General features: G+C 37.6%; 1 protein-coding gene across 1 annotated transcript; it reads left to right on the forward strand.

The window, feature by feature from the left end:
* Positions 1–1,270: 1,270 nt before the first annotated feature.
* On the forward strand, positions 1,271–11,685 carry sephs1 (selenophosphate synthetase 1). The gene is made up of 10 exons (XM_015381925.1): positions 1,271–1,372; positions 4,004–4,126; positions 4,234–4,330; positions 4,725–4,828; positions 7,536–7,643; positions 7,787–7,941; positions 8,626–8,716; positions 8,802–8,901; positions 9,264–9,476; positions 11,335–11,685. The coding sequence occupies exons 2-10, from the start codon at positions 4,031–4,033 to the stop codon at positions 11,547–11,549; spliced, it is 1,179 nt and encodes a 392-aa protein (XP_015237411.1). The 5' UTR covers positions 1,271–1,372; positions 4,004–4,030; the 3' UTR covers positions 11,550–11,685.
* Positions 11,686–13,581: the final 1,896 nt, after the last annotated feature.

Consider the following 13,581-nt stretch of genomic DNA (forward strand, 5'->3'; position numbering starts at 1 on the left):
TGCAACCGAATTTGACATTTACTTAACTTATTTAGTTACTTTAACACGATTGTTTCATGTGAGCAGGGTAGGACATGAAACAATAGTCTTAAAGTTACTAAATATGCTTATGTAAATGCCAAAAATGGTTGCATAATTTTTTTCAGTGTAGATATCAGGACCTGATGGTGTTTCCCTATCCTGCCTGACAGATGAGAACAAACCAGTCCTCATCTTTACTCTTATTTGTAATAAGTCTCTTGAACTGTGAGATTTACTGTAATTTCTCATGCTTTTATGTCACCCTCGCCCCTCCAAAACACACAGTTACAGGATTACCAATCATTTCAACTGCTGGTGTTGATTGACAAAGGACATCAATGGGGCAGTAATGGATCATGTCAGGTTTCCCTATAGTGCACTGTGGGACAACTTTGACTACCAATCGGTCTGTGACAGTGTACGTCACTTCCGCAAAAGCGCAATTCATTTAGGGTAGTTAGCGCCATTTCTGTGGTGAAGAGACAGCAGCAACGAAGATTAGGGAGCTGAAGGGGCAGTTTGTAGAGTTCAAACCAAGCACTTGCAGCCCGCTTTAGGAAACATAAACGTTCTCCTCTAACCACCAGGCCACCACTCCCAAGACCTTGGCCACCAATGAGAGCATCTGGTGACTTGACTATTCTTATATTAAAAAAAATATAGCGTTTAAGGAAAATAGGTAAGAATAGCAAAAATAAAATTGTATTAGATCATGATTCAATACAATTTAATATTTTAAAGATTTAGTAAATTATACATAGAGTGTATATATATATATATATATATATATATATATATATATTATAGAGTAAACATGGCACTATTAGTAGTAGCAAATAATAGTATTATTTGCTTTTGTATGTCACTGTATTTTCAAACAAAATAGAGCCTATTCTTTATATATTACGGAAAAAATTTTAAACTATTCTTCTGCAGAGTACATTTTACATTTATATGGGAAACGTATTTTTTGTGGCAAAAGGAGGGAAAACACCAATTAAAGGTATACTCCATTGTAACAATTTTGTTGGCAGACTTTTGGAATCTTTAAAGGGGATGTTAAAGAAGCGGCCATGCAAACAGAGGACCCTTTGTTATCGAGTTAGTTTCCTCGTTCAATTATGGGCAAGATTGCACCCGAAAGTGTTAGCAAAAAATAGCTTTTACATAACTGTAATTCTTTTACTATTTTTCTCAAACGTTTTTAATTTTTATATCATCTACACAATAGTTAAATTTAATAATTTGTGATTTTTATTCAGGCTTTCTCAGAGGTCGCCCTTTTGTAGCCCTGATGCGTTCTATTGCAGTCCCCGCTCTTGTGTAGGGATCCACCGCTAACCTGAAGCTGGTAAGGATAAACTGCTCAGTCCAATTAAAGGGGAAATGTTGCACGAATCTTATCCAGTTTAACTCTCACACCTGCTCCTTTTCTTATTCTGTACACTCTCATTGAATCATCTTAATGCGGTCCTCGTATTAGCCGCCCGTTTAGCCATTTAGTGCTGATACTAACTCTGATGTTGCAAACCTCGCATGGCGAGGGAGAGGAAAGGGTTAATTTTTTCCGCCGCCGACATTTTTGTTAAGCGCCCTGCCGCAACTTTTTAACTTGCATGTGCAAGCTGCCGGAGCTATGATTCACCCCATTGAATCAGATTCAGATAGAAGGGTGCACAGCGTTTGTTTTCGGTGCTATTACAGCCGGCATATCGGCTCTCCGGAGCGGCTCTTTGTTATAAGAGCTGCCTCTGCTCCTCATCACATGCATGGATCGGCTAGCCACAGCTAGCAGAAAACGCAAAACTACATTTTTTTTTTTGTTGAAAAAAATCTCAACAGATGGAGGTTTACCTTTTGTGTAACGTCATGTTTCTGAAGGACAGATCTCATCTATAGGCTAACATGTGTTTTCTATTACATGGGACATCAGTGATCTTGCAAGCCAATGCCCCATGGGTTGAATGAACGTGGAATCATTTCATGCTCCCCTTCAACAACCCGATTCCAGTTTGCAAAACAAACTGGAGATGCGTTGGAGGACATAAACAACGTTATTATTTCTGGGTTATTTTGATCTGATGCAAATTAAATATGGACACTTGCACTGATGTGAGGATTTCTGGCTTTTCAACCTAATTCACAATCTTGATTTTAAGATGTGTCCTACTGACAGACACAGGGGTTCAAAATGCAAGTAAAATATGCCAGTTATAGTAAGTAGATTATGCACCAGGAAGCGTTATCACAGATCCTTCCTCCCATCAGCTGTAAGACTTTATAACCATCAGTTACCAACAACCTCAATAAGTTTTTACATTCATGCTGATTTTGAACAGTTTCTATCTTAGTCAGTTAAATAACATGCTGCTGTCATTTTGCACATCTCTGATGTTGCTGCTATTTTTCAAATATCCATTACTGGGAAAAAAATGTCCATAGCTGTATATTGGTTATTTATTCTCCAGGTGCACAATATTAATATTGTTAAAACGCTTTACAGTATTTTTTTGTTTATTTCTTAAATCTTCACTTTTATGTTATTCTTATACACTTTTCTGAGGTCCACATTTGTGTGACAACTTTTTTCTATGATCTTTTTGCTGCTGTAAACACCAGAATTTCCCCATTGTGGGACAATAAAGGGATTTTCTATTCTAATAGTAGTGGAGACTAGGGCTGCAACTAACAGTTATTTTGCTAATTGATTAATCTGTCATTTTTCGATTAATTAATTATTAAGCGGATAGTCAAATATACTTAAAAACTTTACGATATTAAACCAAGTGAAACAAAAATTTTCCACTTCACTGGTTCTGGATAGAGAATATTGTAAGAAAAAAAAACATTTTTTCTTATCTTAAATGCAAAATTAATGTATAATTACTCCTCTAAGTGGGTTGCCCTGTCAGCTAAAGGCACGTTTTAGAATCTCTATAGTCCAGTTAATAATTAATTGATTACTAAATTAGTTGACAATTAGTAGAATAATGGATCAATCACTATTTATCCGATTATTTGTTTTAGCCCTGGTGGAGACCAAATGAATCATAATGTGAGAAGAACATATTCCTTTGTTTTTGTCAAAGTTAATGGGGATACGTCTGACCTTTGCAATAAAAAATTATTTTGAATATTTTTTTCCATTCATCAGTGTAATTTATAAGATGTATTTTACAAATATTTGCCACTATATATAAACGGTCTGATCACTCTGGAAATTCAGCACTACTGTCAACCAAACTATCAGTATATGTGGTTATTTAATTTCTTAAACAATTTTGAAAAAGAAATATACAATAACTGGCAAAAAGGTGTCAAATTAGCCTAAAACATGTTGGATCATGTAAACGTGATAATATCAAGTAGTTGCTGCAGATTTGTCTGCTGCATGTCTATGATGCTAATATCTCATTCAACAGCATTGCAGTGATTCTCTAATGTACTGAGTTTTAGAGGCTGCTGGAGTAAAGTAAATTGTGAACCTACTGTCCTGGTAAAGCAACCATCTTGGGTCATTTGAACTTTATGACATTAGGCCATATCCTGACAGCCGTAGCTTTAGAAGATGTATACCATGATATTTTGCTTAGACAGTGTTTAGTGTGTAAGGGACCCTGTTTTTACCTCTGTTATTGTTCCTAACTCACAGGAGTGAGTCCTGGCAGTGTGCTGTTGTAGCCCATCTGCTTTAGGGTGTGATGACATCAGTGCTAAAAATTTTTCTTTGTTTTTTATTCCTTTTGTTGCCTCTCTATTCTCTCCAACCAGTCTGCCCCCTTTCCTTAAAAATGCACCTAATGAAATGGCCAATAGTTGAATGTAAAAGCAGTGGTCAACTCTTTTGCTCATTCTTGTCTTATTTTTATATTAGCAAAAGATGCTGAAAGTCTCCTTTGTGTTGCAACCTCTTTGGTTCCTATTTAGATCTTTTTTCCTTGCATCCATTTTTTATTCCTTTGTTTTTAAATCTATGTTTCAGTGGTGAGGACCAAGAGTTCCATCAGAAATGTCTGTGAGGGAGTCTTTTAACCCTGAAAGCTATGAGCTGGAGAAAAGCTTTAGGCTCACACGCTTCGCTGAGCTGAAGGGGACAGGTTGCAAGGTGGGCTGTCTTGATCAAAATCTGATGTATAGCATGATTTTCTTTTTAAAATGGTTTGCAATATGTTACATATTATTCTGCACTGTTTTTTTTTCTGCTGATCTCAGGTTCCTCAAGATGTTTTACAGAAGCTGCTCGAAGCCTTACAGGAGAACCACTATCAAGAGGATGAACAGTTCTTGGGGGCAGTTATGCCTCGATTAGGTAATGTTGATCTTATTGAGATGATTTAACTGCAGTCGGTTTAAACCTTTAATACCAGCATTTCTATCTGAACTGACTGATTACTGAATCTGTACAGTAAAAGCTAGAGTACCGTAGGTAGTTTGGTTTTAGCAGTTAATGAGTGTGGTTGTCCGAAATTGAGACAATTTCAGCCGTATGAACTAAGTTATTAGCTTATATCCATGTTTTTGGATGTCTTTTATTATTCAAAAGTGTCAACCCTTGGTCACATTAAACCAACTGCAATAAACCTCATTCTACATGTGCAATAAACTGCTATTCACTGTGGATATAATTAGGTGTTATTTTATAACTGTGTCATTTTAAACCTCTTAGTTTTCAGTCTTTGCTAAGATTTTTCTTTGTTTTAAAGGCATAGGCATGGACACATGTGTCATCCCTCTCAGACATGGTGGACTCTCTCTTGTTCAGACGACAGATTACATCTACCCTATTGTTGACGACCCCTACATGATGGTAAAAGTGCTCCTTTATAATTGAAATTCTGTTGTGCTAACCACAGGGTTCCAGATATTACTTCTTCTGTCCTATTGTCTGTTCTCCTGATTACTGCAGAAATATCTGCCATAAATTCACATTAGTATTTAGGTATTATGGCAAAAACAAATCTAGGGAATTTGACACAAAATTCCCTAGAGTTGGAGGAAACATGTCAGTGGCAGAAATCCTTTGATCAGGAGGATTTTTGCAACTTCAAGACAATTAAGTTTTTCTGTTTTGGGATTTTTATGATGGACTTGTGTGATCTGTGCTTTAATTGTATAGCTTGGGAAAAAATTAAGAGTTTAAACCTTGTTCAGTACTTAAACTGAAATGTGTGAATTGTTCATATTCTTAGACTCCTTGGGGCAGCATTTATTAAAACAATTTTTGCTGCAATTTTAGCTGCAGTTCTTTTTTATTTTTTATTTATCTGCATCTAGACTTTAAAGTACCTTTTTTATTAAGGATAGGTAAACTGTAAAAAATACATTTTCAGGTCTTGTCATTTCAAGGTTTCATTTCAGCATCACTCTTGCTTTATATTTGGGTCAATGACCCACTTAAAGATGGACCTTTGAAAAATTTATATGACTTCATTATGAAGTTAGAATTCTGCTGAAAGGGCACATGTGTAATAAATACTTATACAAGCAGTTTTTTAACATGCATGCACATAAACAGCTCTCCAGGTGAATTTTGAACTAATGTATGACAAAGATGAGTGCTTGCTCTTTCTGTGCGATTGTGGTTTGCTTTTCTCCTTCTCGCCTGTTGAACTGTTTCTCTGCGCTCATGTCAATATATGTCACAGTTAACCTGCCTGTGATTGGCTACTTTTCAGGAAATCCCGCCTCTTGAGCCTGTAATGTTTTCTCCCTGGTTGAGGATAATAATGTTAGACTTAGACAAACTTTATTTCCATTTTGTATAAATAAAGTGTATAAAAAAACGAAATAACATTGCTTACAGGTTACAACAGTGAAATGGACTTTACCATTTAAAGTGTAGCTGTGATCATCATGTAAACTGTATAGGAATAAAGGAAAACCAGTTTTAAAAAAAATTACGCTGCAAAGGGGCATTTATATGGAAATGTTCAGTGCAGTGCAAAATAGATATTGTGCAGAATGTAGTATAACATTGAGTTATGTCCTATTTAAATTCAGCCATGTTGGTAGAACAAAATAATATTGCGAGTGTGATGCAGAGTTCAGTTTAGAGTTCAACAGTCAGATGGCAGTGGGGAAAAAGCTTTTGCAGAACCTGCTGGTCCTGCATCGAATGCTGTGAAGCCTCTTCCCAGAGGGCAGCAGGGAGAACAGTCCATGGTGGGGGGGTGAGGGGCCGCTCATGATGTTACCCTCAGAGTGACAAAAGTTGACATGAGCACAGCGAAACAGATTCATAGGCAATGAGAAGAAAAGCTATAGGTGTGTAAAAATCAAGCCTTTAGAGCAGAGAAGGAGCATGCACCATGGCTGTGACAAAATTCAATTCAGTTTATTTATATAGCGCCAATTCACAACACGTCATCTTAAGGCACTTTACAGAGACAATTTGACCAGATGTTACAGTTGAATTGATTCAGTTTTCAATCTAAGAAAAATCAGTTGATTGCATTGATTTATTGACTCGAATGCAATCCCTCACACTAAGCATGCTCGTAGCGACAGTGGAGAGAAAAAACTCCCTTTTAACAAGAGGAAACCTCCAGCAGAACCAGGCTCAGTGTGAGCGGCCATCTGCCGAAGCCGACTGGGGTTCAAGGTGCTTCAAATAAAAATCTTGTACAGGTATTTGTTATGCATGTTCACTTTTGGCAGAATTCTGAATTTAAAATTCATTTTAAATTCGACAACTTTTTAATTTGGTAATTAGATCAAAAAAGGAAAACCATATGATCGACTGATACAGGTTTGTTAAAGGGGAACGCCTTTTTTTAGTTTTTTTTTTACATTGGGCCATTGATTTTACGCTATTACATCATGTTCTACTCACCCGCATGAGTTTTGTGTCATTTGGAGCTGTTCTGAAGATATTCCATTAGGCTATATCCAAGTAAAGTCTTCCTATGGGCAACGACTTGAAGGCACAAACTAAACTGTTCATAATTTATCATTTATGGTACGCCAGCATTCATTACATGTAGGCGAATCACTGTCCCCCAGACATCTGCGGTTATATTTTTATATTTATATCTTTTTAAAATAAAGCGGAGTGTGTATGACGTCATCTGTGGCCTGCTCTGCCGATTCTTGGAGCTGATATTGCTTTTTCTTCCTCCATTTACATGATAGCAAATTTAAAACAGGCCTCAGTTTAATCAAAACACGAAAATGCATAATAAACATAAAAAAAATAAAACAAAATATTAACAATGGATACCGTGTGGAGTGAGCAACAATGCATGTGCTTCACATGATGTCTGTGCATGGCTGCTCAATGCACTTGTATCAGCTGATGACAATATAAAGAAAGGAAAGTATTGGCCAAAAACACCTGCTGGCTGAGGTGTGTATCTCTACAAGGTACACCCCACGTTTCAGATTTATAGCAATGAAGAAAATAAACATATCATTTTATATATGATCCTTCAGTACAGATTGTTGCCACAGAAGTGTTGGCCTCTGTGCCACAAAAGCGGCTTCATTGGCTGATTCACAGCATTTTTGCTTTCTAGGGACGAATTGCTTGTGCCAATGTTCTAAGTGACCTGTACGCCATGGGAGTGACGGAGTGTGACAACATGTTGATGCTTCTGGGAGTCAGCAACAAGATGTCAGAAAAGGTAAGTTATGTTTTAATCTGGGGGCAAGGAGATTGTTTCTGTCTATATGATGGAAAGAACATCTGTGACCACTTTGAGATTTGCCTCTGCATGCGTTGAACTAAAGAGTTGTTTTCTACTTGTTCAAATATGCATGTTTACAGGAAAGAGACAAAGTGATGCCGCTGATCATTCAGGGATTCAAGGATGCTTCAGAGGAGGCCGGAACATCTGTGACAGGGGGACAAACGGTGGTCAACCCCTGGGTGGTGATGGGAGGAGTCGCTACAACAGTCTGTCAACCCAACGAGTTCATCATGTAGGAATAAAGTTCATTCTTGTTAGGGCTGAACGATTTTTTATCTTAATATTGTGATTTAGTGCATTTTTTTAAATTGTTTACTTTTATCATGTCTTCTTAAACAAATACTAACAATCAGTTTCATAATAATCATATTATTTAAGCACTGATAAACGATAGAGGACCTAATTTTTTTCTTTACCTCATTAACATCTTTTTATGTTTCATGAAGCATGATATATAAATATGTGGACTGCATTCTTTAAAATCTGCCAGATTTTAACAGGACTTTCTATATGTAAATAAATAAAATAAGATACAAAATATAACATTGACTGATCTGCAGTCAGTGGCATCACAATTACTAAAGTAAGGAAAATTATAGACGGCTTGACCACAAATCAATAATTGTTGCCAGGACTGAACAATTGCCATTTTTAAAATCTTAATATTGTAATATAATGCATTTTTTTCAGTTAAATTTATCATGTCTTCTTAAACAAATACAAACAATAAATCTGTTTTATAATAACCGTTAGATTTCTTTAAAGCACAGAAAACAGAGATAAAGGAAGCAAATTTGTGGCTTTATCTAATTATCTTTTTATGTTTCATGAAGGGTTATATATTGTTGACTTTTCTTTCTCTGTTGGGAAAAAACAAAACGTTTTGGATGACAATGTTGTGTCTGATGTGTCGTAGGCCAGATAACGCAGTGCCGGGAGACGTGTTGGTGCTGACCAAACCGTTAGGGACGCAAGTAGCCGTCGCAGTGCACCAGTGGCTTGATATCGTAAGTCTTTCTGATTTAATCACTACAATGCATTATTTCACGACACACTGAATTTGGTTGTTTTTGCTCGCTTTCAAACCTTCAGCCAGAGAAGTGGAACAAGATCAAGCTGGTGGTAACCCAGGAAGACGTGGAGCTGGCCTACCATGAAGCTATGCTCAACATGGCCCGGCTAAACCGTACAGGTAAAGCCATTATTTATGCATGATACATCTCATTAGGTGGGTTTATTACTAACAACCCTTCATTTACAATCCAATGCATTTATTGTCGAAAACAAGTATTAATGAAACAGCACCCTCTGCTGGAGCTGATATGTACTGCACCTCTGTAGGCAAATTAAAACATCACTATACTGCAGCTTTTTGATGGATCTCAGGTTTAGCACAGCTGAAATAAATACTCAATTCATAATCAGGACTCTGTCGATTTCCACTGCATGTTGAAGACATAGCAGACCTTTTAGACACTGAGTAGAAATGATTGTGAATTAAAGAAAAATTCATCCAGAAGCCTGTCTAAGATTCCTCTCTGTCGTCCTCTGTAGCTGCTGGCCTCATGCACACTTTCAACGCACACGCAGCCACCGACATCACCGGGTTCGGCATCCTCGGCCACGCCCAGACACTGGCACGACAGCAGCGGAGTGAGGTTTCATTCGTCATCCACAACCTCCCCGTGCTCGCCAAGATGGCCGCCGTGTCCAAGGCCTGCGGGAACATGTTTGGACTTATGCATGGCACCTGCCCCGAAACATCAGGTGTGTGCGTGGAAGTGGTTCTGACATTGGCTCTGAGTATTTCCATTCATTACGTTTGTTTTCAATCAAAGGTTTTTCACTCTACTAAAAGTAGCACTAGCTGTTGGCGGTTATGGATTTGGAGATCACAGCAATTTAGAAACCGCTGTATTTTGATCAAACTTTAGGCTGTTTATATTCTGAAATCAGCAAAAAAGTTCTCTCTCTGTGCTGTAAGAAACTAGGATGAATATCCTTTAACTGATGTTTACTGTGGTCTTTTGGCTTACACCAAATGTAGGGTTCATAGACCCTATGAACATAGAGGATAAACACAATATTAGCTTACTTACTGCAACTTATAATGAATATACAATATACAATCATAAATTATTAACCACCAGAAAAACGACAACCATGGCAGACGATGATGCGGGGAGCAGTATTTATGTTTAACTATATTGAAAAGATTGTGTTTTTATGGTTAAAAAAGACCGCTAGATGTGCACCAGCACTACCATCCATGTTTACTTCCGGAAAAAAAGAGGACGCTGGCCTGTGACGTCATTGCGTCCTCTACTGCACATGCGGGACACTTGCGTTGTATGGCTGCAGTTCACACAAGAGATCACATACAGGTTGCATATATTTGGAAATATGAATGGCAACGTAAAAAAAAAAATCGAATTTCACAAAAAAATCGGAACTGAGCATCAAGGCCTGCAGTGAGTCAAAGTGACGTCACCGAATTCTTAAACTTAATTTTCAATGTTCACAGTCATTGTTTACTCTAAAAATGAATCTTATTATTTTTTTACTGTCATAGCTGATAAAACTGTAAAATAAAATAGAAAATAACATTTAAAAATAGAAGCATTAATATTAACTTTCTTTATGGCATCAAAAGTGCCACAGCTACCTCTAGTGGTGACAACATAAACTAAATTACTACAGCTGCTGTAACACTGTTTCAGGGCATTTATTGCCAAGTTTTTTTTGTTCTTTAAACGTAGTTCCCATTATATTTTTATTATAGACATATAAACGTTCTCTATATGATGTGGTGTAAGAGATGCTACACAGACTCATGAAGTGAAGCTTTGCTTTGTAACCGTGCCTGTTTTTTTTAATTTTTTTTATTTCATTTTTTTAATAACTCACCAAATCACACTTCAGTCCTGCTGAAAAACGTTTTTGTATGCATTCCTTTTTCAACATAAAATACTATTTAGTTAGCCTGGGTGCCATTCCGAACTTAGTCCTGCCAACAACGTTTGAGGTCGGGAAGTTCGGTCTGGCATTGCTTAATAGTAGCGCGAGTATGCTCGCACAATATCTGGCGGGCCAATCAAATTGTCAGGGCGGGCTTTATACGATGATGGACAGTAACGTAATCAACCACGTCACCAAAGCGCGCTTGGGTGACAACAACAATGGCTGCCACTGGAGAGTTGAGGTGAGTAGATTCTGCTATTAGGTCTGTTCTAGAAGATATCGACAGCAAATTAATTTTAAAAGAGGAACAGAGAAATGCAATCAAGGCTCATCTTCTTATTATAGGCGTGCAACTGCACGCTTTGATTTTTGTTGACAACAACTGTGCGTTGCTTAACATACGTCACGCACTCCGTTGCCCTTATTGGTTGTAGGTCTATCCAATTGAGTGCAGAGGCATTTTTTTTCCTGGTTCGTTCGAATGACGCCCCATAATCACAGCTCTATGGAGCAGTATCAGACTCATATTCTGACTAGAATTGAGTAGGACTACGTCAGGCTACTATTTAGTGTCTTGCTGATCAGAATGGTGGTCAGAGATAATCAATCAAAAATAATCCATCTCAGTCAATATTCTGACTGTTTTCTGTCTTCCCATTCAAAGGAGGTCTGCTGATCTGTTTGCCCCGGGAGCAGGCTGCCCGCTTCTGTGCCGAGATCAAATCTCCGAAGTACGGCGAGGGCCACCAAGCTTGGATCATCGGGATCGTAGAGAAAGGAAATCGCACGGCTCGCATTATCGACAAGCCGCGAATCATCGAGGTGGCGCCACCAGCAGCCACACAGAATGTCAACCCGGCACCTGGCAAAACTTCCTAATCCTTGATTCGTTGCCTCATAGACCTGAACCCCCAAAACCTCTGTTGAGAGTTTTTTTAGACTTATAAACTACAAAACCATTGTAGAGTGCTGACAAATTCACACAAGATAGTAAAAAAAAAACAACAAAGACTGGGTTGGCATGCATCAAGGTGGAAACTGCCCTTCATTGTGGCCTCTCCAGCGTATGGCGCCACCCAGTGGACTCAAGCTGCAGCTTCCCCATGAAAAGAAATTGGCAGGAACTAGAGCATACTCATAATCCATTTATGTTTGTCAGTAACGTTAACCGTGCTTGATTGGTTGGGAGAATCTGATAGGAGAGTGATGAAGACAATAATCGGATTCTTTTTGAATCCTTCATTTATGGAGTCCTATTGCCTGTTTTCTCTTAAACTGCTCTCATCAAACAAGCACACTGTTGGTGTTTTTGTTGTTTATTCGCTTTGTACAGTTAAAAAAAGCTTAGTTTTAGTTCATTGCTGAAGCTGAAAAGACAGAGCTTCATCAGAACAACTTGTTTTTTTTTCTCCATTTGTCTTTTGTATTGTACCCCCATATGCTAATAAATAATCAAAAAGAAGATTGTCCTTTTCTGCTAGTCTGAAGCTCCACTCATGCAATTAAAATAAATCAAGCTGAGTTGTAGCTGCACCGTTGTGCTTTCTCCATATGTTATAGATTATTTTTTTAAGACACTGAAAAGAAATTCCTCATTTGCAAGGTAGCATCACATTAACAGGAATATTATGTTTTCTTTTCTTTTTTTTTCCCCTTTACACAAGCCTTGAATCATCCACTAAGTGAACTCTAACGGTTTATTTTCTTGGTATCTGCAGCATGGTACATTGATGCCAGATAAGTGTTAAAAGCAAACTGACAATGAAGCTTCCATCTGGTTAAAGATCTCCATTTTCATCTAATAGATGGAAATAATGTGGATGACATCAGACAATGCTAGAAACCCAATGTAATCTCTGTTCCATCTCTTACAATAAACGTTTTATAAAACTTTGCTCTTCTGTGTTTTTAATCTTAAAGTTTCAGCTCAAAGTAAATGCGTTAAAATATTTTGGATTTGCTATTTTTACAGGGATATAGTCACCGGCAGCGGAGAGACTATTGTAAATTTGGAAAAGCATAATTTGTTACCTCAACATGCAGATTCACCTCATATTAGAATCTCATTGAAAATTGCATTTATTTCAGTTAATACACCAACACTTAAGATAATGAAAACCCAGACTTTGTTACTTAGAAAATTATAATTATATAAAATGGATATAAAAAGACCTTTTAATACAAAAATATAAACCGACTGAAACGTAGTTAGACAACTGTAAATATGTGGACTCATTTAGCATAAATTACATCAGTGCATCGTGTTAATTAGACTATCAGCCTGTGGCTCTGTCCAGATATTATTCTTTAAAAATGGTCTGCATCTCAGCTGCATCTTATGATCTGTGGTTTCTCATCTTCCCAATAAAAATGAGCAAGTTTGTCAATGTTTTTCCTATAGCATATTTAAAAACAGTTAAATCTGCCCAAAGTGTACAACAAACAAGGTTTGGCTACTTTTGGTCAGATGCAAATTATAGCATCTCCTCAAAGCTTTTCTGGAGATGGAATCATGAAGTGGCACTGCACGCAGATGCAGTAGGTAGCGCTGTTGCCTTTCAGCATGAAGGTTCTGCATTGGATTCTTGGCCCGGGCTCTTTCTGCATGGAGTTTGCATAGTTGTGTGTCTTTGTGTTGCCCTGTGACAGACCTGTCCAGGGTGTTTCCTGCCTCTCGCCCATTAAAAATGGATGTATGCAATCCTGAAGTGCTCTAAAATGTTCAAAATGGTGGCTCTGATGGCTTTAACCTTGATAAGGGATGGTGAACCAACATCAGCACCAGGAATTTAGGGTTTTCATTTGCTGCCTGTAACACAACTATAAAAATAAACAGAAACAAACACTAAATTCCTGCTCAATGTGACTCACTGTATACATGTTGTGTTTAAATTCGTAGATCACAAACTGA

This window comes from Cyprinodon variegatus, unplaced genomic scaffold (genome assembly GCF_000732505.1).
Source record: "Cyprinodon variegatus isolate N-32 unplaced genomic scaffold, C_variegatus-1.0 Scaffold244, whole genome shotgun sequence".
Taxonomy (NCBI): Eukaryota; Metazoa; Chordata; class Actinopteri; order Cyprinodontiformes; family Cyprinodontidae; genus Cyprinodon; species Cyprinodon variegatus.

Excerpts from the sequence above, each read along its gene's own strand:
- sephs1 (XM_015381925.1), top strand. The coding sequence starts at position 4,031 with ATGTCTGTGAGGGAGTCTTTTAACCCTGAAAGCTATGAGCTGGAGAAA. Across the intron at positions 7,644-7,786 it reads GCAACAAGATGTCAGAAAAG|GAAAGAGACAAAGTGATGCC; the intron begins GTAAGTTATGTT and ends GCATGTTTACAG. Across the intron at positions 8,717-8,801 it reads TGCACCAGTGGCTTGATATC|CCAGAGAAGTGGAACAAGAT; the intron begins GTAAGTCTTTCT and ends TCAAACCTTCAG.